Source organism: Melozone crissalis, unplaced genomic scaffold (assembly GCF_028551555.1).
Source record: "Melozone crissalis strain CALT ecotype California unplaced genomic scaffold, PUWL_Pcris_2 ptg000008l_1, whole genome shotgun sequence".
Classification (NCBI taxonomy): Eukaryota; Metazoa; Chordata; class Aves; order Passeriformes; family Passerellidae; genus Melozone; species Melozone crissalis.
The window spans coordinates 6,767,068-6,792,221 of NW_026535786.1; the positions used below are offsets into that span (position 1 = coordinate 6,767,068).

A 25,154-nucleotide genomic window follows, 5' to 3' on the forward strand; every position below is an offset into this window, starting at 1 on the left:
ACCTGTTCCTGTAATCCATGGCATAACAATGTAAATGCTAATTGTTGAGTGATGATTACAAGAAGTACCTGGGAAACCAGGCAAAATCCATTAGGAAAAATGGACTCAAATTTCCATCATGAGTAAAGTTCCTGTCTTTCCATATTTCCCTTTCAAAATCCTGTGGACATACCAACCAGGAGAAGTTTCATTTGAGGCTCAGTATTCTAGGCAGCATCTATGACTTAAAAGACACTCATGAATTCATCCCCTACTTCAGACATCTTTGTAACACAAGAATTCTTATACACTTTGACTGAAGGATAATAAATGAAATGAGTGTAAAGGTTTGACTGGAAAAATGAACAACCTTCACTCATAGTGCTGAATCTGAAATGTCAAAATTGAACTCTCTTATGCATGGTGCATTGACAGCATTAGGTGAATTTGTATCCTAACCAAACCTGTATGACATCTGTTTCCAACGCAGCCCTGCTCTTACCACAGATACTACTCAAGTCCTCCTACCTGCAACTCTTAGTCACTGTACCTCGAACAGGCTCAGGGCTCTGATTATAGTTTATGCAGCCTTCATCAGATCAGTAGCTGAGCTGCCTACACGTTGCTGACTATGCCCAAGTCAGCCATTAATCAGTGTGGGCATTCACTGGCAGCAGGTTACTCTGCTCCATCAGCTAACCCTCCTGGGCTGGAACCAGCTGGGGGCCTTGTGCTGCACTGGGCTGCACAGGGCACTGCACTGCCAGGGAGCAGAAGCAAGAGGTATTTGGCTTCCCTGCTGTGTACCCCACCCATGTGGGCTTCAGTGCAGCTCAGGTGCACATCCCAGCGTGCTTTCATTCTACCCTATGATGGCTTCACTGCCTGATTGCAGATACAGTCATTGCTATTTAGAACTCAGCTGCTGGAGTTGTATTCTTTTCCCTTCTTCCCACTTCATAAGTGTAGTGATTTCAACATAATGAAAGCAAGAATTATGATGATCCTCAAAAGATAAAGCAAACAACTCCAATTATCTGTGAAATTATGCATTTTCTACATGGAATATGGAAATACTCTGGAAAAAGACATTGTCCTTGCATCTCCCTGGGGACTGTAAAGTTTCTCTTCCTGTATTTCCTTAACAATACTGAAATTTTAATTTTGAAAGTCAAACTAAAAGTTCCTCTTCCCTTTGTCAGCTAAAAACTGTATTTTAATATCTTGTCACTTTCACTGACCTTGCTTTTTCTGCAGTAACAGTAGTAGTTTTATACACTATAAGCATTATTTAAAAAATCAGATAAAGTAGTTGCTTCTGGTGCTGCTCTTTAAAAAGGAAATAAACACCTTTTAAAGAATTAATTCTTTTAAATCCCAAAACATCAGCAAATTCTACATACAAATTTACAATGACAACTTGGCTAAATTTAGGTTCAACCCAGAAAGGCCAGTTGCATAAGCAGACCTTTACAAAATTCAAGGATGTTTAGAGCTTGCAACTCTTTCTGCATACCTAATGCACATTTTTTTTCTTTTTTTTTCTTGGCAGAACAAAAAGAAAGCCTCTTCCCAATGACTTCATAGTGATACAGCAGCTTATAATCACTCTGGCTTATGGTGAACTCCCATGTCAATGTGTCCTACTATTGCAAATTGGCACTGAATATCTCTGCATGTGTGCATATGGTTTATCAAGGGCAGTTTCTTTCCTGGCCTTTTCAGTGTTTCCTACCAAAACTCAAGCTCAGGATTTCACATTTCCCCTAGACTTGTGTGTAATAAATAAGTATCCATCTCTCTCCTTCCCGTTCCTCTGTTCCCTGCCCCCTGCCCACCCCTTATTACTTCTCAAATTAATACTCCTAAGAAACTATATTGAAGTACAGTAAATGTACAACTTACACTGTCAAAAATGTTAACTCTGAATCTCCCTTCTTCTCTTTTTCAGTTTCAAAACAAGGTTTCAGTATTTTCAAATTTTGGTTCAGGTCTCAAGGTCCTCCACAGTCATTAGTAAGAAAAGGACCCCCTCTTTTGGAGACATTAAAAATCAATAAACTCAGAATAGCTTTCATTTCTTGTGTTGGTTTCTTAAAACTACATTTGGGCAAAATTTTGGATGCAAATATGGAGAAAGTAGTGGTAGGTGAGTTCTACAACCTCAGAGTTGCACAGTAGGTATCTGAACAGCCCCAGTAATGAACCAATGTTCTTTAAACATTTCTGTCCTTCTGAATAGCACGACTTTGTCATTTTCTACACACACACTCTTTCAGAATTTTGAACTAACATGAAAAAATTATGGTGTGAATTTGTCTAAGAAGCTAAGGAGTTGGAAGAGAAACTGACTGAAAATAGTCAGAATCCTACTGTGCTGGGATAACATAAATTATCCTTCGAACTCTGAATGCATATTCTGAGCTGAAATGGAATCTACAACAGGAATTTTTAAGATTTGAAGTCATATTTAGATCTCACTTTAGGTTATATCATTAGAAGACAACAAAATTTTAAAAAAGCAAAAAAAAAAAAAAAAACCAAATAATTTTCAAGTAATCACAAGATAATTTTGGTGGTCAAAAGCATAGCACCTCTAACCACCCAAAACCCACTGTGATAGCTTTAAAATATTCTTTGAAAAGGACTGAGTTACTGTTTCTCACACCAAACAGGAAAGCGAGAAAATACTGAGATGAATGAACTGGAGTGAAATAGCTTTAATTAGCAAGTTACAGGGAGGTGGTAAAGGGCTCTAGCAAGTATATGCTCAGGCTCCTTTCTGTTTGAAAGGTGAAGAGAAGGAAAATTCAATAGCTAAACTGAGATACTGAACAAAATTGTCGTGGTTCGCAAAGCAATTGCATGCCAAACCATGGAAATTAAATGGAGATTCTTGCCTATAGATCTTTGGCCTGTATTATACTGGTTCAAATTTCACTTTAAAAATGTAATTTAGGTACTTCCAAATCTGGGTCTTACTAGAAGTCATTTGGATTTTAACTCGTGTGATTATCTGAAAGCCCATCTTTTATTTTATGACAGTCAGTTCTATAACACATCAAAATGGATTTAAATCAATAAGAAAAGAAGTTCAGCAATCCTCTCCATACCAGAATGCAAGTTTAACCTAAAATAAGGATGATATTTATTCAGACGGCATTTAAAAACAACTTCCTAACTGTAGCACATGTACATAAATGTACTATATAGGTAAAGTGGAGTTTATATTTCCACAATTTCTTGTTTTCTTCTCTGCTGTTTTCCTCATTTTGATAAACTCCTTTGTAGCATTTGTATTGTCAGACTGAATCAGGGAACAACTTACAACTCCCCAAAGTTATGTTGAGACTTTCAGTCCAGCTAAAATTTAAACAAAGTTTTAAGACCTTAAAGTTTTGAGTGCTACGGTTTTCATTACTTGTATCACTCTGAAGTCTTTGCAAACAGTTCCAGTTATATAATCAATATTTTCAAAGAGCAACAAATGCTTTTTTGAAACAGGAAATGTAAAAAGTACTGATCAATAACTATTTCAGCAGTAATATGAGAAATAAACAATAGATTTCATCACATTTCTCTTAATCATGGTTGCACGGCCTTTTACAAACAAAGAAATGGCAGAAAATGTGACCTCTGTGTTTCAACCTTTGGTTACTAAAATCAATTTTCCCTTTATAATGGGAAATAATCATTATCCTTATAGACACATAAAGGTACTTGCATGTTGTGACAGTGGGGAAAAAATAGAAAAAGAAAACAAAATCATGTAGAAATTTTAGCACAGACTCAGGATGTGGATCCCATCACAACTGGAGTTTTCTTGAAGTTAGTATATTTCTGTTTCTGGCTATTCCATTAATTAGCATTTTATACTTTTTGGACTGAAGATATAAAGTGAAATCACCAACTACAAGAGGGGAGGTTCCAATTTAAACAACTCATTCAATTTTGCAAAAGCCTCCCACAATATTGTCTTCCAATAGGCTTGCAGTATCATTGGCCTAGCACAGGCTCAGAGACTGCTTCCTCCTGATTTCTGCACAAACATTTTTATAGATATATCCTGGGGTAAAGTCAGACCTTATTTGACTTGACAAAATGAAAGGAACTGGACATATTTGAAAATATCTACATATAGAGCTGATTTCAACGAAAATAAATGGTGGTAAGTAAATACAAAACAATCTGGGTTCCTGAGCCAGCACTACAATATTCTTCTGGGATAACTGCAGTGCAAACCAAGACTAGTGCAGGGCTGAGGGAAGGATAATTATTACTGTTATAATTCTCTCACATTTCCCTGACAAACCACTTTGCTGTAATGAGAGGTCCCCCTCGGTTTCCACCATGCCTTCTTTCACTCTGTTCAATACTAATGATCACTCTTTTTCTATGCCGTGTGCATAAATTATTGCATATCTCCACCTGCTGGAAATATCCTTCAACCCCAAGGGCTGCTGGGGGTGTCTGTAGACACTTGCCACCCGTTTCACAATTGGACAAAACTGAAAAAGTTTTCATTTTCCAAGGTCATACAACCTATCAGTGGCACAGGCAAATTTCTCAGTTTCCAGCTCTTTGCTCTGAGCAGAAAGCTTTCCTGCTCTTTTCTGTGCAGTTACAACCCTAGAAACTATTCTTCTCCCAACAGGCACAGCACAGGGAGCCACTGCATAGCTTTATCTACCCTGCCTCCACAGTAATATTTAATTTCTAAGCTCAAAGAACTCTCTCATGGGGTAAAAAAAGTAATTTGTTCTCCAGGTTAAATTTATTCTTGGTTTTTCTGATGAGCCAAGACTCTAGCAATTACTGTGACAGATGGAGTGATGATTTTTATGATGTGGAAACTTGTCCACAGGAATGAAACTGAAATCTCCAAACCTATTTCTCACAGTGGCCTTTAGACAGTTGTCAGGTAATAATTGTCACTGTGGACAAAGTTTGAAATAGTGAATGGCTCCAGTAGCTTGTTACTGCAACACTCCTTAGCAGAGTGACACTTTCTGATAAATTTTTGTCATTTATTCTGAATATACTTGAACCAGAAAGGGAACCAATATATGGGTTTGAATTTCTCCCCACACTCACAAGAATTTGAACATTGTATTTGGAGTTTTAGTACTCTGTCAATTTGGAAGGGCTGTTTCAAGGTGATTTTCAGAGAGCAGAATGAGATGTTTGAGAGGCTGGTTACATACATTGAAAACAATAACATATCTCACAGAAATGACCATTTCAAAAAAGAAAGTTGAGTAAACTGGATTAGGAACTGGCTGGGTTTTCATGGGATTATTCTCATGCCTTGTGTTTAGGCAGCAAGTGCTGTAGCCAGTCTTAGTGGTGAATGGCAGCCTCTGAGGCTGAGACGTCAAGCACAACTCCAATTTGGAGGGTCACACTCCACCACAATCTCCCCATGCCTGGTGACTGAATGCCCTGGCCAAAATCCTTGGGCATAAAACCATTAAATATAGCCTGATACTTGTCTAGTCTCCTGGTTCCAGTCTTCACCATTAATCCAGAAAAAACACATGGATACCACACTTTTGATACTTTGGGAGCATTTTCTGTGACTTAGAGACTGAGACTCAGAACTTGCTGACAGGCATGGAAAGGAAGGAGACATCTTTCCTTTGTTCACAGATGTCTCTTTGTAGCTCTGCTTGTAATCAAAACAGCAGGAAAATTTTAATACTAGTGATTTAAAGATGCTCTCTTACTGAGAACTGTCTTTTTTTCTTCTGTAAAGACATAGTAAAGAAAGTACTGCTACTTAACTGAATTGAATTAATATTTCTGTCAATTTTATGAGCTAAGAATATACAGTTTAATTTTCATGGGTGCAGACTGTGAACAAAAGGAGATCTGTAGCACAAGAAACCACATTATCTCTGAGTATCAAACCATATTAAAAAAATACGAAACATTTCCCAAATGACAGAGCAGAACAAATACCTTAATTTTTCTCTTTTGAAATTTTTATTCTAGTCTGTTTAACGATACTAGTTATTATTCTTAATATAACTGAGAGGATTATTTTACTGACAAAGCAAAGCAAATAGAATTAAGTGACTTGCTCAACTGAAGAAAATCAGTCAGCAGCACAACTGCAAATAAAGCCCAGCAGCTCTAACCTGAAGCACTGCATCTAAACCTGAAAGGCTTCTGCAACTTCACATAATTAAACACTTGAACTGTAGAGGTTTTATGGCTTCACAGGTTAAGATTCTCCTGCAAGCATCTCTCTGAGTTTTTGAAAGTTGCATCTTCCTAGCAATTTTAATTAATAGAGTCCAAAATAGAAGACTCCTCATGAAAAAATGAAAGCACTTAAATGAGTTTATAAGAATGCTTGTGCTTATTAGGGTCAGAGATTCACTCACACAAAATAGCATGAGAGCTGAGATTGAAAGGCAGCATCATTTTTCTTTCATTAACCCTAACAGTTATATGACTGGATCATTTCCATGAAGACAACACTTCAGCCAGGATTAAAGAGAAATTATAGGAAACTGTTCCCGTTAAGACTTTCTAATTTGTTAATTGAAAGTGATAAAGAAAATCCACAATTAACTTCTATCATTTCCAAAAGATCCTTAAATAATTTAAAGGCCTCAGGAGGCTGATTCACAAGCAGGGACAATCTACGTTGAACACTGCATTTAAGTTGCAGACAGTTAATCAGCACAGGTTTATGCTGATTGTATTTTCTCTTATAACTATAAAATACTGCAGATCTGAAGGTGTTTTCAGAAGCAGCCCAACCCTGTCAAGCATAATTTGCACATAGTTGTATTCATCTGGGCTGCATCCTGCCACCCATTGTGATGTGTGCTCCTGCCAGTGAGTCAAGGTCTCCAGGCTTATTTTCAGAGAGGTCTAGGAGCTAAAGAAGTGCTTGAATTGCTAAAGATGTTGTTCAAAGAGTGAAGGCTATAGCACTTACACAGCTGATTCTCACTGAAATCAACAACAAGTTGCTTCAATTCCATCAGTATGAAAATCAGCGTCCAAGCCAACCCTAGTGATGATCAGTTTAATCTCAAATTGCTTAGGGGTTGGTATGTGCTCTGTGCCTCTGAATGCCTAAATTTGTGTGTAAGTATGCCTTTAAAATAACTTTTCAAAACTAAAACCCACAATATTCACTTTTTTAAATGCCACCCAATGATTCTAGGGAGCTACTTCACTAAGAATTATTTTAACTAGGTATCTTATATTTTCAAAAGATAGGGTTATTTTGTGACTATAAGGTTAGTTTGTTTTCATTGACACTGAATCAGCTGAACCTTGCTTTGCCTATTTTTATGTTCAAAAATCGTGTACTTATTCCCCTCCAGTGTCTTTAAGCAATGTTTTTTAACAGTAGTACTTCATTATATATAAGCTTGCTGTCTGTGGCTCGATTGTGTAAAATGCAGATTAGTCCAGAAGCTGATCTGAAGGTGTTAAAATAAGAAGCACAAATCTGCTCTGATTCTTGTTTTAAATATTTGAGTATTTATGTGCATTTGACCTAACCAGACTATTTTTCCATTTTGTAATTAGTACTTGAAATTGCTACCAAAAAAACCCCACCAAACAAACGAACAAAAAGCCAGGCAAACAAAGAGAACTAAACAGTAGAAGCTATTTTTTAAAATTCAAGAAAGGCGGTTGTGTTTATGTGGGCCAAATTAAAGACTCAGTTTCATAATATCACTGCTATTTTCCTGGTTGTTTGATAGGCTCCATTCTCAGGTTACCAGGCATTTCAGAACCACAAAATATGGCAAGATGTGTTTTGGGAGATATAATTCCCATAATGAACACGTGGGATTGAACAGGGGACAATGAGTACTCCTGTACAGTGTGAATTTCAATAAAGATGACAAGAGCCTCCCTGGAAGGCAGACACACACAAGTGCAGTTATGTGCATCACTCTGACAATAAGCTCGCTCCCAGCAGGTTACTGGGAAGGAAAAGGCTGTGCAGATATTAATAATGAGAGAGTGGCTACCAGAGAGACTCACTAGTCACACCTTTGAGTGCAGCTACCTTAACTTCTTCCCAGGGTCTGTGAACAGTGATCAGCACCTCCTCAGTGGCCTTCATGGCCTGTGGAGGGATCCCTAAAACTACGTGGGGGGAGCACAGGCAGCAGTGCTTAGGGCAGACATGCACCAGGCTGGCTGCAGAGACCACAGGAGTGTGGTGACCCATCCGTGCCACACGCTGGAAGCAGCACCACACATCAAGGTTTTGGACATTGCAGTCTCCTGACTGATATGCCTGCATCCATTTCAGCACACACATATTCCTGTGGCTCTTAATGCCAATGCTCAGTTACCCTTGAATACTGATGCAAAGGCACACACTTTTCTTCAAGACTCTGCCCTAGAGCCTCATGCCAATGTTATCTTTTCTCCCTACTATCTCAAAAAAAGTAGAGGTCATTCTCTGCCATTAATCTGATTCATCAAATACCTTGAAATGAAGACCAACCATTAGTTCCTTCCCTACGTGTACTCAAAGAAAAAAAAAAAAAGCAATCATATGATCAGAGACTTATTAAAAAAGCAAATACCTCTAGAGTAAAAACAGAAAGTAAAAAAAAGCCAAAAATTTCAGGGCAGCCCTTTACCAAAAAGTATACTGGCAACTAGAGGGCCAGAAAGATTTCGGTGAAGACAAGAAAGTGAATTCTGGAAAAAACAAAGCATTTTTTAAGTGTGTCTTTGTAGAGGGGAATGCAATGAAGTTCTCAGTGCAAAGCCTGAGAACACTTTGTTCCACACAGTGTTGAAATAAAATCTCATTTTTGTAGAAAGAGGGTTATATCTATGAGCTCTGACTTCCTTTCACTGCCAATAATCTTCTATTTGTAGACATAATAGTCAATAATGACAGGGGCCAGAACATGAGTACCCCACATCCATTCCCACATGGCGCTCTCAAAGGAAAACTCACTACTCCAAAATTCTCTCTCTACTTCTGCCTTGAACAGTACAGATTTTCAGCTGTTGCACACTGACATAGCTCTCTTAGTATCAATTCACATGAACTGATATCTCAATCAAAAAACTAATTACACTTATCCTAAAATGGAAATACATTGTTCTAGACCTCCAAATCTCCCAGGAGTTTACAGGTCACCATAAAAGCCAGGGTTATAAACCTGAATTTATTATAGACAAATAAAGCTTTGCCCTATGAATTCTCTACCTATTAAGTTAATGAGCCTTGACAAAACAATCATCTGAGGAGCAGCTGACAAATTATCTGGAGCAGCAATTTGAAAGGCGTTGGCTGGCTTACAAGCATTTCAGTTGGGAGAATATGGCATCATGTTCCTCTTCCTCTGGAAGAGTCATTTGTCAAACTGAATTTCCTGCCGATCAACAGCAGATTCCCAATATTTGAGCGCTGAGATACAACAATAACTGTAATTACTAAGTAAATAATCCCTGCCATTTCCTTCCCAAACTTGAGGCTCACAAATGCTGATGCAGAACTCTTTCTAGGAAGTCTGCATGAAGAAAGCAAGGTACATTCTTATTTTTGACTGGAGCTCATTGAAGTGTTTAATGCTAAGGAAAAGAGCTTTGAGGAATTTAAGTGAGTAGATGGGGTCTACTTGGTCAGTATCTTGAAGATTATTTTTTTAGTGTAACTTCCCACAGAGATGGTGGTATCACAGCTGTGGATCTAAAACAGGGTCTTTTACTGGATTAATTCTTCAAAATTTTCCACACAATACAGTCCTGAACCACATTGCCTTTGGGAAATTTAGGGCTCTGTACATCAAATACTCTTGGAAGAACAGCCACTTGTATTAGGGCAAAAATGAGATCAGTACTTTTCTAAAATCTGTTTTTCAACTGTGAATACTGAGTCCATTTGGAAATTGAATCATGATCCACTGTAAAGCTGTCACTTTCCTTACCAAAGGCATTTGCTGAAATATTATTTCAAATGCCTTCCTCCACACTCAACTATTCAGAGTTCTGTGGAAAAGATGACAGTATTGAGAACATGGAAAACTGTCATATTTTCCATCTGAATGTTATTTCACAGTGTGAAGGAACTACAAATTATAGTAATCAGTTGCCTCTGCAACAGCATGTAGCAGAGCATAGCACAGACCATTTAACCATGAGTTGTGTCTTTTCTCATATTTTACGCTCCTTTTGCAGTTTTTGTTGGACTGTTGATTTAAACAAACTCATTAAATATACAAGGACTAGAGCTCAAAATTATATCAAAGTAGAATGAAGATAAATGAAACCTTGTTCTTAAAGAGAATTGTTAACTCACACTCAGTAGAATAATACCCAGCTTTCCAAGTCCTGATGTCAGGCTATCAAATATCTAATGACCAAGTATTCAATCAATCCATCAATCAATCATTAAGCAAAAGAATGTACAGAATTATACATTCAAGCACCAAAATGGCCTAGTTTTATGAGCCTTCCGGAGCTCTACTGATTATTGACTTCTAAGTATGTGGTTGCAGGAAGCAGCTTTAACATAATCTTTTCCCCCAACCTCTCTCCACAGCAGTCATGTCTGGAGAGATCAACCATTCAGCAATGAACCACCTCTCTCTGTGATTAGCAAGGCACTCAACTCCATGGCCCCAACATCCACTAGAACCCAATCACTCAACTTTCTAGTTCAAGTTGGAACCTTTCTTTCTAAGGGGACATTGAAAGAGTCTTTCTATAATGAACTCTTCCATTTTCTCATTCTAAAACCTCAGAAGAATTGCCATGCACAGATAAATTACTCATATTTATACTTGATCTAAAGAACCAGAGTAATTTTACAACTTTTTGCCCACATATGAAATTTAAGGGAACATTAGCAGAGAACTTAAAATATTTTGAGTAACCCTGTTAGTGCCTGGCACCCTTGTGCACACATTTACACCTTTATAAAACACTGTAATAATCACTCAAACTTGTTTCACTCAAAATTCCGCTGGGTTGAACAGCTTGACTAATCACTTGGATCACTTTGATTAAGCATCTTTTTACAAATTCTAGAAACTACACTGTTTTCATTGTAATAAACTGACATCTTCTGCATGGTTTTGCCACATCTGTAAGATTCTTTGCTAGTATTTGTCTTCCTGCTTTTTTAATGGCGCTTTCCATTTCATAGTATTGCAATGCCTTTCACAGCTGTCTTCCTAATCCCCAGGGCTTCTTTCCTCTTAGTGTATCTTACATTAATTTACTATTTTACTTTCCACTTACACACTTCTGCTCTTCCCACATTATTCTTTGCTTTGAAAAATGTTTTCTGTTGAAAATGTCTATGATCAAAGCTCCAAACATAATTATTTTTCTTCTGTTCTAGAATAAAAAAGATGATAGAATTTTTCCTAGCAAAGGAAGCACTCCAGAAAACTTGTACCTAACTCTTCCTCTATCTCCCAAATATTGTTTGCAAATGGTTTATTACTATCCTTGTAGTCTATAGAGAAATAGCTGGGTTATACTAGTGTAAGGGTTTGCACAGTCTGCTTTCCTTCATTAAATATTTATCAGGAGGCATTCACTGACAATGTTTTACAGAAAGATCTTCCATTATTTCAGTCGTGGAAATGTTCATAATTTTATGCTTTCCTAACCGTCCTCTCAGAGCACAGCTAGTCTAGGGAATGCTGAATTTAAAATGCATTCTTAACCATGATTTAGTGAGGGAGGTGATTATTTTTTGCTCTATTTCTTCTGAATGGCTTAGGCAGCTGTCCTATAAACCCAGAGATGCTCAGTGAACTAAGTATGCACAACAAAGGAATAAAGTGACTGAATCAAAACAAATTACTACAGCTTTCAGTGAAGTCTTGGTCACATTCCATACTCAAAGAGAAACAAACAGTGAATTCAGTTGCAAAATGTGGTACATATTATGTAACCTATTTTAGAGCACCATTCCAATGGATCAAAACATTGCCTCTGCTCATCACTGGATTTTGGATGACCAAAATATATACCAAGGTAGCATGTATCTCCCAGTGGTGCAGATGTGAAAGCATGGTTAAAAATAAGCACAAGCTGTAGAAAAACATCTGTGGTGAAGATGCAAACTATGAGATAAATCCAGTGATGTTCATGCACTTTAACAAAGGAGGTGAGGAAGAAGCGCATGCAGTACCTGGTGATCTCAGAGTCAGGGAGCAGGCCTACGTGGTAGTGGGGGTAGGGAGCTGAAAGAAGGAAGCTTTTGTCACACTCGACAGGGGAATAGTGCCTAGGAGAAGGTGGTTTATCACACAGTTTGTTCACAGTGCTGTAAACAGGTTCAGGAGGCCTGGTGATACAGAGACAAGAGTAAAAGGTCAGGTGCATATTAGTTGCTGAGAATATAGAGAAAACATAGCAATCATTTTAAAAGCATGCATAGCAAATCTGTCAAGAGCTTTTCAGTGGGGCTTTTCCAACAAGTAAAGTGTTCTGTTAAAGGAATTGTTAGAGTTTGGTAGCACTAGTGTGGCATTCAAGTAGCTGCATACAATACACAATACAAGTGGACAAAACTGCTCTATGGGAAGTGTGGCACTGAAATGGAATATCTTATCTCTGAAGTTGAGAAAGTGAGGCATTTTCCCCAATAATATTTCTACTTTTTTTTAAATCTAACATCTACACAGCTTTCAGTGATCTTAATTTTGAGTACAGCATAGAAGAAAATAGGTTTGTTACCTGAAAAAGAACTATTTTTTACCCATTAATTTGTAATATAGATGAAGTACATATTACTTGTTAATACAACATACTCCTGGTCCCAGTGAGCTGGGACTTTGCAAGCAGAGCTGTTGTCAAATTGACCCATATCCTAGAATAACACCGATGGCCACAAACTGTGTGAGCAATTCATCTCATTGGCAGGCAATTCGCTGCGTTTCAAGAGTTCCTTGCACTCTTTCCAGATTCAGCCTTCAAAATCTGATTATGCAGTCTGCATCTGAAACAGTTAACCTCATTGCCAAGGCTACTGCAATCGCACTTGCAGGGCTGCTCCAAGCTGCAAACAGCAGCCTGTGAGGTTAGATACAAAGAGCAAGAGCTTAAAACTAAAATTTCCCTCCTGCTGTCATGAGCCACCTGCCCGGGGGAGGCAATACTTACCATAGCCCTGGCAGGAGCCGTCTGGGAGAGGGGAGAAGGGAATGCAGCCTTTAGTACCAACCAGCCAGGGATCCGCAGGAGACCAACAGCGAGCAGTTTGCAAAACAAACCCACACCACGTCCACAGTGCATCTCCCACCTTGGAACTCCCCTGCCTTGGCCCCAGGACACACCTTGGGGCCCGCTGGCACTGTGAGGCTTGACTCATTGTTTCCTGACATTTGTGCTCTAAAGAGTGCCAAGGGTCAATTGCTATCATATCCACGCTTCTGCCGCAAGATCTGGGTATGCCACTGCCTTTCATCACTGTCATACAGTATTAGCTAGATGGAAATCTTATTTCAGAAGCCTGAAAATATCAGGAGGCCAAGAAGTTAATGAACTTTTTTTGTTCTTTTGGCTGCATTATGCCTCACATGGGTGTGGGTTTTGCTGTGACTTTCGCAGGTACCAGAATTTATTACAGTCGTGGATGTGCTGGCAGATACAGAGAATCTAATTTCCTTTGCTAGCTTCTGGGTTTGTCCTTTGGGGGAAAAGGAGTAGCTGCTTTACTTAAAAACTGGTCTTACTCAATGTTAATAACATTATTCATAGCAATCTGCCACATGATTTGAGAACTCTCTGTGCCTGAATTTCCCAGGGAAAACTTTACAGTTAAAAAACTGGCAATTTAAGATTACCAAACAGCAAAATAGCAAAGCTGTCACTCATTTGGTTATAAAGCATTGTGTGTCAAGCACTTAGTAAAATCCCTTTAAAAATGTTTAAAGTAGCAATTATTTTCTATCAGTATATTTCACTTGTTTCTGAGGGATGAATTTAATAATTTATTTACTAAATCAATTGTTACTTTCAATAAAAAAAAAAAAAGCAGATAAAAACTATTCTATTTCACTGTTGTCCAATACTGCCTTTTATTCCCTTAGAAACTACTTTTGCTTTTAGGCAATATATGAAAGAACAAGTACAAATATCAAATATAAATGATACCTACTAAGAAAATTGAAGAAATATTGCCCCAGTTCAGGAAGATGAATAAAAACTGTAGATTCCTCCATGGCTTAAAACACCAACCAGTCCATAAAAAATTTGTTAGTGTCCTATATTCAAGTTAATTGTCTTCTCTGTGTTGTAGAGAACATCAGAGTGTTGCTATCCCTTGGACATATTGTGAAAGCTTAAACTACACTGAGTCATCAGTCAGTGACCATCCAACCTCATGCTGAGACACAAATCATGCCGCAGACATGGATAGATATGAGGAATTTCTTTGTTAATTGAGAGTTACAAGCTGCCTCCAAAAGCAAAATGAAGTTAAACATTCAACATCTGCCTAGATATTGAACTGAATTAGTCCTTCAAGTACAAATACAGAGTCCTAACAAATTGTCTTATGAGGGCCAGAAAATTTTAGGACATTTAGCAAATGTTCATGTATTTTAAAATATTTTTCAAACATTTTTCACTCCATTAAGTCTTCCTGGGTGGTAAGATAACAGGAAACTGGAACAAGTCTGAGTATAAAGTCCTGTACTCACTGATATTATATATGTGATATTGTGACCCAGTTAACATCATACCCTCTGTATTTGAGCTGCAGAGAGAGGTCTTAGGGTTAAGAAACGGAATTTATACTTCTTATCCTTTTAACACTTGTACTCTTTGGTTAGAAGAAGATTTAGGATATCAGATAATTCCAGTTATGAGTGCAGTTTGTATAAGGCCTATGAGATGGTCTGAGATCACCACAGACACCTGCTTCCATTGACCCTTCAAGGTCATTGAGAGCATGGATTGCACTGGTCCTTCAGACACCTCTATCCTATTCAGATGCATAGGCTAACAACTACCAGCTGCAGAGCTGGGCTCTGACTGCATGTTTTATTGGCACAGAAAAGCAAGAATTTGAAAAAAAAAAAAAAAAGGGAGTACATAACCTCCACTGTCCAGGACAAGTATAATCTTATTTTCTCTCTCAACGTGGTGCAGCAAATATGAATTAAGTAGTGTAAAAATATTTGAAAGTTGGGATAAAAAGTATCAAGTATAGGAATGACTAAAATGATATGGGGCAGAGCAGTGTCCTGCTCATAAAAACTGTGTTCCATGTAGGCCATTAATCACAAAAAGTAATTTGAGATACTTGCTGCAACAGTCTGTCTTCAAATATCCTCCTCATTCTTCACCTTCTCTACAGCAAACTTGTACTTGACTACAATAGTAGCCACCTACTAGAAGAAAACAATACCCTATTATAAAAAAGATTATGAAGACCACCCAGCTTTATTAAATAATTGTTCTAACGCAGCATTTTCTCATGCCATTTATATTTCTCTTTGCAGAAAGAAGAAAGAACTTCTTTCCAAAGGGATCAGCCCACCTGATAAATCCTGTCTAGCACATCTTCTCCAGTGCTATGACAGAGACAGATTGTCCTCTCTCAAAGCATGGGATAATGAGAATGCTATTTAGAAAGAGTTTTTAATGTGCCATTATGAAAAAATACAGCCAAGGTCACCTCAACTTTTCTTGCAAGAATAATTAAGAGCCAAACTGAACATAAACATTGAGGCCTTACTTTATGATGCACTAATTCTTCAAATGAATTCAAAAACATGTAGCAAGCCACTTAGCATGCTCGCTAAGAAAAGTGTAAAGGCTAGATATATATTATTTAAGTTCTAATTCACTGCAGTTTATGTGCAATTGCATCTCTTTCAGATACAGCAAGTATAGCTTCACAGGTTTAATTTAAAAATAAATGCTAAGCAGATTATGAAACTTTTTTTGAGGAAGAACAAAGAACTATACTATTGAATTTCTTCTATCCATTATCTTAGTTTTTGTCAATATCTATGCATAAAATATCCCCTTAAAATGCCAAATGTGTGAATATTACTGTATACATCTTTGATAATTGCAATATCTCTTTTAAAGAGTAATTGTGTAATGTGGATCTACTCTGAAAAATAACTAACTACTGCTGTAACTTCGTAGTCAGATCTGCACCTCTTCTGCCTTTACACTGCTTATTTAGTGACAAACAGGCATCACAGTTCTCTGTCTTTATCAGTGAGCTAAAAACAAAGCTTTCTGACAAATAAGAGCAGCAAGTACTAGGTCTGGATGGACAGTAGCAACTACATTAGTCTGAGAAGAAAGCACACAACAGTAAAGGGAGGCAACAGAAAATGTAAGTAGTAAATACAAGTAGCAGCATAGTGTGGCTTGAACATAGCGTGGCTTCAATTCTCTGCCCCAGCAGAGAGTTCAACTCACAGGACAGAGAATCAAGTCACTTAGTGCCAAAGGTAAGTTTTAAATGGTAACATGAACAGCAGAGAATCACTCTTCCAGCAAGAAAATAAAAAATAAAAATGCTGAAAGCTGGGATTGTCATTCAGAACAGATGTAACAGCAGTGAGGCACAATTCTTACAGAAAGGTAGAACTAATTGGTGGAAAAGACAACAGTATCAGTGGGAGACAGAAAATTGATCTAACACTGGTATTATTTATTTCATAACAGATTGTGTAAAGCGAATATTCCTTGTTGTTTGCAGTCCTTATTATTCCTTGATTAGATCATCATTGTTTTGTTGTTTCGGGCTGACTTAATTGTGGAACAGAAGTTATAAAAGAATGGCGTTTTTACAAACCATTCTCCCCTCAGCATCATGCAGAGTCTTCAATTTAAAATTAACTTTTTTTCTTTTTTTACAGAATCCTGTTTGGTAGGGATCAAATGCCAACACACAGCACATTTAATTTTAATAGTTTCAGATTTTAAAACATTTCAAAACCTTTTATGATATGGAAAGAAACCAGCTCAGCTCTCACAGCATATTAAGTATGCACAGCTATAGCCAGGAAAAAACATGAGAGAAAATGAATCTCCCAATGCTAAAAGTTTACAACTTTTTCTTTGTTTTGTTTTTTGAATAGCAATTTTTAATTGTATCCAAGTTCCATAAAGACATCTAACACATTCGTTTTGCTAATATATTGTTGCTGGAATGTAGACAAAGAACTTTTTAAGAAGTATTTCACTATTGAACCAAAAATCAATGGCAATTTAATACAAACAAAATTCTCCATTTCTAATAGCCAGTGATTTTTATATATATGTCCTTTGACTGAGCTACTCAGTCATATAACCTTCCAGAAGAACCACATACCTTACTGTTCAATAGGGTAATTAGAATTTATAGTTGATTTTATTTCACAGGTTGTGTCCTGGCAATTTAAATGAGACCAAATCACTCATATGACATGTTTATTTCAACTAAATGAAAGACAGAGGAGGACTATGAAGAGCTGGAGGAAAACACCTGAAGTACAGTACGTTAGTTCTTTTTGGAAAATCTAAAACTAATAATTTCTCAGCTTTTTGGTTATTAACTGCTGTTTTCATATGCCTTGAAGCTTTCTTTAACTGCAAAACAAGTGCTTTTTTAGCACAGTCATGAAGATTAAGGACTGCCTTAACAGTACTATTTTAACATTTTAATCGAGTTTTCAAACGAAACGACCTACAAGAAGGCATAAGTAGAATTTGGGACTTCTAATATTCTACACCCAGTTCTACACTTATTATTCATAACCATAAGGAATTAGGAAATTAAATGACTGCTTAATTTGAAAAAAAAAAAAATCAGCAATGATTTTCTGTTGCAGTAATGGAAAAGAAGGCTGTTTCACACAGGAATGGGGAGACTGTCAGACCAAAGGCCTAAGACCCTTGCAGTACCTGTTCAGGAAACAGGGACCAGCAAAGAATGGCCCTTACCTGCTCAGCTGCTGAAAATCAGCGAGGATCACATAGACCAGAAATTAAATCCTAGAAGACTGTAGCCAATAGGCCTGCCCACCATGAATCAGCAATTATTCTCATTCATATTTGAACATTTTTATATTCTTAGGCTTCACAACTCCCTGTGGCACTGAGATCCACAAACTGATGATGACATACCCAAAAAGCTCTACCTTGGTGTACTCCAAGCCTGTTAACTTGGTTGCACATTTATAAACTATGGTAACATTTAAATAACCTTTTATTTGCCATACTTTAAATTTAAAATGCATTGTAAGCTCCCTGTACTGAGTTGTACGTAAGTGGTATGGGTCCTTGCCTGTTACCTTCTCTGTGCCATGGGTACTTTTGCAGATCTCTGTTCTGCTTTTCTCTGACACCTTTTTTCTATACTGGAATTATTTGTTATTTATCTTTCCCTGGAAACCATGCTACACCCCTGCTCACCCTCTTCTGAGGTTTTTTTTCAGTTGCCTCCATGTAGGACCCAAGACCTGAATGCACTACAGATTCAGAGAAAACCATTATATTTTGCACTCTTGTCCTTTCCTATCAGATCCTATTTTCATTCTTAATTGCTCCTGAGTACTGAGCTGACAATGTCACAGAACTGACCAAGGTGTCACAGTCACCCCAAGGTGTCTTTCTCAAGTGGCAAGAGCTGCATGAAGGGTCCATGTCCATGTTATATTTCATATGTATTTCAGGTTATCCTTTCCTCTATGCACTATGGGTAACACCATTTCTGTGTGTGTTATCATTACCAATCCTACTATCTCATTTCAAAAATCTCCATACAAGCACTAAAGCATACTCCAAAATTTGATTAGTTTTCTGTAAGTGTTAAGTACTAAGTAGCTGCCAGTGATTGTATTAGAAATAGTCAAATCCCATTACTCGGGGATCTCTGACAGGCCTATTTAAATATGCAAGGATAACTCAGGAATAAGAGATTATCTGTGACTTGATAATGACTAAATTTTTACTTTAACATAAATTATTCTCTCAAGTCAAGATTTATTATACTTAAAATAAATTAGGATAACAAAATGAACTCTTACTCCAGGCAGACAATTATGCATCTGTAAAGTTTAACAATTAGTTTAAGATTAAAATTGTGTATTAATTACAAAAATATAAAATAGTCGATTTGCAAGTTAGCAACTTCAAGCTTCAATCTAAGGACTGCATTTCACCAAGGATGCAATTTAAGGTTATGTAATAAACTCTTTTTTCCCTTTAAACGGAACATTTAATGTGTAACTTGAATAGTCTTCTTTTAATTAACTTTGGTTTTAAAAACCATAATTTCTTAGATTGATCAAAGACCAAACCAAGAAGAAATTCTATTCTGGGGTACCATATTGGATTCATTATGTCACCAACTTAACAATCAGAGATGAGAACCCTGCTTGTGAGAGACAGTGAGTACCCAGTCATAGCAGCAGGCTGGCATCCTCCAGACAGACAGACGCACAATGAACTAACATGACAGACTGCCTGGTGGGATCACACCCACATCATGCATACCCCAGAAACTTTGGGTGCTTCTCCACTTTTCTAGAGGGAGATGGCCTATGCATCTTATCAGCAACTTTTCCTACATGCTCTGTCTCTCTGTTCCTCGGCCAGTGTACCTGTGCAACTATTGACTATCCCAAACCTCACATATCACCCTCTGAGGGATTTGCTGGTTCAGTAGCCTGAAATCCCGTCTTCACTACTGCCCTACTCCACTGCTTCTTCATGTCTTTTCACCTATTTTTCTGTTATGTCCTGTCTTGTCCTGAATTCCCTTTCCAAATCCAAGTCTTCTTACCTGATTAAATACCAGTCTTTTCTTGTGATTTCCATTCTCACATACCAGTGACAAGTTTTCCCTCATTTGCACGCTTATCCCTCGCTTAACGCACTCCCCCCATTCCTCCAGTCTCTTCAACATTAAAATGTGACAGAACTGGCTATTCAGAGCACAGAACAGAATCCTTCCTGACCATGTTTCTGTGTCAGAAAGGGATGAGAGAAATAAGTAGAGAGGAAACTAGCTTTGGCCATTTAATACTGTGCTCAGTCATGCAGGTTTTTAAAAATAATCTAGTCAGCATGACAAAATTGTGAGAAGCTTTGATATACTGCAGTGTGAGTACAGAATCTGAAAGAATTCTACTGAAAAAAAAACATATCAAATAAGTTTTGGAGGATAAATGAACTGGGGTTTTCCCCAAAGACTTGCATTTGTTGACTTGTGCATAGATTTTCATAAACGCATTAGAAATACTATCTCGATTCTGTTTCATCAGCTCCTATAACTTAACACTCTGAACATATGTGTGGAATATTATGGTATTTAAAACATAATAGCACAGCAATTTCTAACATAGAATAGAATAGAACATGAACTAAGGCATGTAATTCTCCCTCTATCCTTCAAATCATCCTACTGGTATGGTTAAAAATAAATGCAATTTAATTTAATAATAATGGTGGTTAATTAAAATGACATTAGCAACAAGCTAATTTAGCATTTTACACTAAATTTTAAAGAAAAACAATCACAAGACCTTTGCTATCCCTAGATAAAAAAATCCAGCCTCAGGCAACAGCTAAGCATGAAAATATTAACTTGAACATCTAATCTGCTAAATTTGAAAGTTATTTAAGAAGAGGAATAAATAAAAGGCATCATCAGTCTTATCATACTATTACATATAGTTTATTCTCTTTAGGGTAGAGGTAATATGCTGAGTTTGGGTTAGGCATGGTGAATGATTGTTGTGAGCTCACAATTACATGTGCTCCTATAAGTCAAACCATAATATTTGTTGTAATGGTTTAATACTGGAAGGTCAAATCTGTGCATCAACAGAAACTTAAAAGTGTTTCCATAAAACATTGTCAATTCAACTAGCAGGTTTAGATAAATAAAAAAGAAATCGTTGATGAATGCTACTACTTTCAATGCAGGGAAAAAACATCCCCTTAGACTTCAACTTAATGGTTCTGTTTTCTCTCCCATCCAATTCTCAGCACCTCTTCCCCATCCAGAAAATGCTATTTTGCAAAAATGCATGTAAAAAAAAAATCAAACATGCTTTACACAGCAAAACAGATAACTCAGCTTTTTCATCCATGAATCTTTAATATCTAGCCAGAGTTAAATGTTAAAGTGAATTTTTTATCAGCTGAAGCACAGAAGTTTGATGTCACCATTATCTGAAGCTAAAAAAGAAGTAAAAACTCAAGATGGCAGTTCTTTATATGGAACTTTTCCTGTTGTTATTCATTATAGACAGAAGAAATTAACATCTTAAAGCCACAAGATTTTTAGGCTTTAATAGGCTATAATTTTAAGATTTCTGAAAATAGGAAGGCAGAAATATACTATAGAGAAAATGGTAACATCTCTCTCTACTATGTTAGTAACACATGTTCCACAAAATGACAAAAACAAAAAATCATTTTTTCTTACTACTACCACCATATAAAATTTGGTTGGAATGCATCTGTATAGGACATCTGATTCAATCTTATGTTTGAATCAGGACTACTGACAGCACTAGATTTTACTTAGCCAATGCTTAAAAATCTCAAATGGTGGATATTTCAGAGCCCTTCATAGCAAGTACTATTCCAGCACTATTCTTTCCATCTCATGTTTTAATTTCTTCTGAAATTGAAATCAGAACATCCAAAACTAATCCTGTTGCCATTGGTGCCTCTCTACACAGAAGAGTTTGATTTCATCATATCTGCTACTGAGTGCTTTCAGGGTGCTCTTAGATTGTCCCTTCATCTCCTCTTCACAACATTAAATAAGCCCCAGAGCTCTCAACACCTGTCCAACCTCCATGTGATTTAGAGCTCTCAGAATATGCCGGACCCTCTCCACAACCCTCCTAAAGTCAAAGAATGGGAACTGGTCAAAGGCTTTTAGAAAAGAATGTATTGTTCTGCTGGCCATGCTCCTCCAAAGATAGCCTGGTATGCTGATTACCTGACTAGTACTGAGAGTGCACTTCTGGGTCCATGTTCAGCTTGGTGTCTGCAGTAACATCCAGGTCATTTTTAGTGAAGCTGCAATTCAGATGTTCATGGCCTGCAAAAGTGTGTGCAGCTCTTCCTCCTGAGATGCAGACTTCTTACTGAACTTTACGAGGTTTCTGCTGGCCAGGTCCTCAAGTATATCAAGAGCCCTTTAGAATACAGCTCTGCCATTTGTCATGTTAACCACTCCCTCTTAATTTCTTATCCTCTTGAAATTTGCTGAGGGCGCACTGTGTGTCATGATCTAGGTCATTGATGAAGATATTCACTGACGCCTTAGGTATCCCTGAGCTCCTTTGCTCATCACTGACCACTTGACATATGCCAAGTGATCATCATCACCCTTTGAGCCTACTGGTTAAGTCAGTTCCCAGCTCAGTGCCTTCTTTTAGCCCACTCTTCCTCAGCTTTCAAAGCGTGCTGTAGGTGACTGGGTCAAAAGCTTTACCAACACCATTGCATGCAAATGAGCATAGCCATGCTGGGAGAAGGATAACTAGCTAGGTGATACAGCACACAATCCAGGAGAAACCCACAATCCAGGCTATCCACAAGGCTTCCAAACCATACTTCTTTTCTGATTAGCTGTACATGTTCATCCAACGCTTCCTCATGTTTGGATGAGAGGCTGTTGGAAGAGTTTTAAAGGGTGCTCCCCGTGTTGCAGCTTTTCCTGCCCACAGAAGGGGTGTGAGAAATACCTTTGCAGCCACTCCCCATGATAGCTAGTGGAGAAAAGGAATTACCATGTGCTGCACAGCAGATCCCAGATGCACATTAGTGGAAGTTATGACACGGGTCAGGTATGACTTTGGAGTCAGCTGTGTTTTCCCACAGCACAGAGGCATTCCTGCTCAAGGCAGCACCTGTGCTGTGGCACTGCTTCGTGAAGGGCAGCCACTCCTCTCCCCTCATCCAAGCAAGTCAGAAATTTCATCAGGAAAGCCAACCAGTCTGGACAAGCACATAAACTGCTTTCAGTCAATCTCTGATGAGTATTCCAATTACCTTCTGGGCCCTTAAACACCTGGCAAATGTGTTGTTCAGTACTTCAGCTTTTCCTATATTATCTGTCACTACATCAGCTTCTCTCCTATTCATCACCTTTTTCCTTCCTCAAATTTTACCTTCATTTTTTAAAGTAGCACACATCTGCAGAATCACTTTTGTTTTCCTTTATGACCCTTGAGGGTAAGTATTAGCTCAAATCAATCAGCTTTCTAATTTTGTCAGCAGTCAAGCAGTCAAGTAATGCTAGTCTGTATTTTGCATTTCAGGTCATCAGAAAGCTCTTTGCTCATCCATGAAGGCCTTCTGCTGAGTTCCCTCCTTTCTGCTCAACAGGATGGTTCCTTCCTGAGTTCTCAGTAAGTTTTATTTAGAAACCATCCATCTTTCATGGGCCCTGTGTTTCTCTAGCAGCATCCCAAGAGATTTTGCTAAGCAACTCTCCAAAAAGGCTGTAGTCTGCTCTTCTGAAATCTTAACAGTCATAACTTGCTGACTATCTTTACAGACTTCCTTTGAATCAAGAAGTAGGCCAACTCATGGTGACTCTGATCCCAGCTGTTGTTTTTCACCACCTTTGCCACAAATTCTGTTTCTCCCCTCTAGCAGTATCAGGGGCTGGTCAGGAACACAATCAATGAATCCCCTGCACTGCCTGCACGACAATTTCATCTTACTAGAAACTAAACCAAGCAGTGTCTGACTTGCCATGTGTACTGATAAAATTATTAGACATATGGCTTTTATCCACTTTTGATCCCATATTCTACTAACCTGAACTTGTAAAGGTGATAATTGCTACAAAAAATACAGGAAGCCAAATTTTCTAAATAAATTCAAATTAATTCTTAATTAATTCTAAATTAATTTAAAATAAATCCAGAAAAATCAAGAAGTAAAATATGCCCATCTCTGTTAGTATTTTTTACCAACAATACGCACAACTTAAAAAAAATTCAGCAATTAAGAGACAACATTCAGCTTCATTAAAATTACTGGCTGAAGATTATTTGTTACTTTTCTATCCCTTGTGCTCAGATTAGTTTATTTTTTATATAGACTGAATGGAATTTTTTCTGACACAGATTCAATATCAGACCAAAAACCACAAATTTTTATCAATTGAAACACTTACTTTTGTTAGAAAAAATAGATGTATTTAGGTTAAAAAAACCCCAAACCTTAGGATTGGAACGAATGGACAAAAAAAAAATATAAAACCAGCAGGAGGAAGTGGGCAAATTAAGTTGAATGTTCAATCAAAAAGCTTACTGATAGATTCATTATCACAAGTAAGTTAAAGGAAAGCTTGTCATCTGCCTTATTCAAATCACTTGTACAGAGAATTCCAAAATTGCAAATGCCTTTTTTAGTGGAGAAGTTACCGTTCCAAATATTTTTAGCTGGCACACATGAAAATCTGCTAAAAGTGTTGCAAGACGGCATGGGTAATAAATTTCCTTATGCGAGCACAATGTAAATTAGCCCTGTAAACCTATTACAGCAAGAACCAATGTTGGAGAGTTTTTCAAGAATGGCTTAAAGAAAGGGGCCATGAGACATACAGTTGAGAGAAAAGTAAAAGGAAAAAGTAAAGCAGTCCTAACGCAGTTCTCAGCCTTCTGATTTCTATAAACAATTAGACTCTCTTTATAAACAATAAAGTTCTCAGGCTGTCTTCCCATAACAAGAAGAACACCGTCTCTGAGAAAAGCTAGCACCCTGAGAACTGATGAAGAAGTTTTAAGAACACTAGTTCTGTTTTTAATAAACAATTGTAGGTATTCTAAAACAAAAAGAGTGGTTAAAAATTTCTCTGTTAGCCTATCATGACATTAAATTACAAAATATGCATAAAGTTCGTTAATACTGTTATTTAAAGTGATTAATTAATCAATAAAGTCAGAGTTCGATGCATTAAAAGATAGTCGTCTCCCCTTCATCTCCAACAAACCAGGTAGTTTGAATGGATAGCACTGCAGTAGCTGGCAAACATCTTAATTATAAAACATTACGTGAGAAAACCTAATTGTAAAACCTATAGACACCTGCAATCAAGGCGTCTATAGCTTTTACTGAAGTTATCAATGATAATTGAATTCCCAAAAGATTTTCTGATTTGGTCAGCAACAAAGACTTCACAAATAAATTTTTATTTTAATAGCAGGCTCATCAGCAAATCC

The 25,154-nt window shown here is 37.4% G+C and overlaps 1 protein-coding gene across 14 annotated transcripts in view; it reads right to left on the minus strand.

Annotated features, from left to right (window-relative positions):
• Positions 1–25,154, minus strand: part of DLG2 (discs large MAGUK scaffold protein 2) — a 983,561-nt gene that overhangs the window by 237,388 nt on the left and 721,019 nt on the right. For all 14 annotated transcript variants that reach the window (XM_054269787.1, XM_054269774.1, XM_054269773.1 and 11 more), the window contains one exon: positions 12,131–12,286. In XM_054269787.1, coding sequence (XP_054125762.1) covers positions 12,131–12,286 — 156 coding nt within the window. The remainder of the gene's footprint in view (positions 1–12,130; positions 12,287–25,154) is intronic.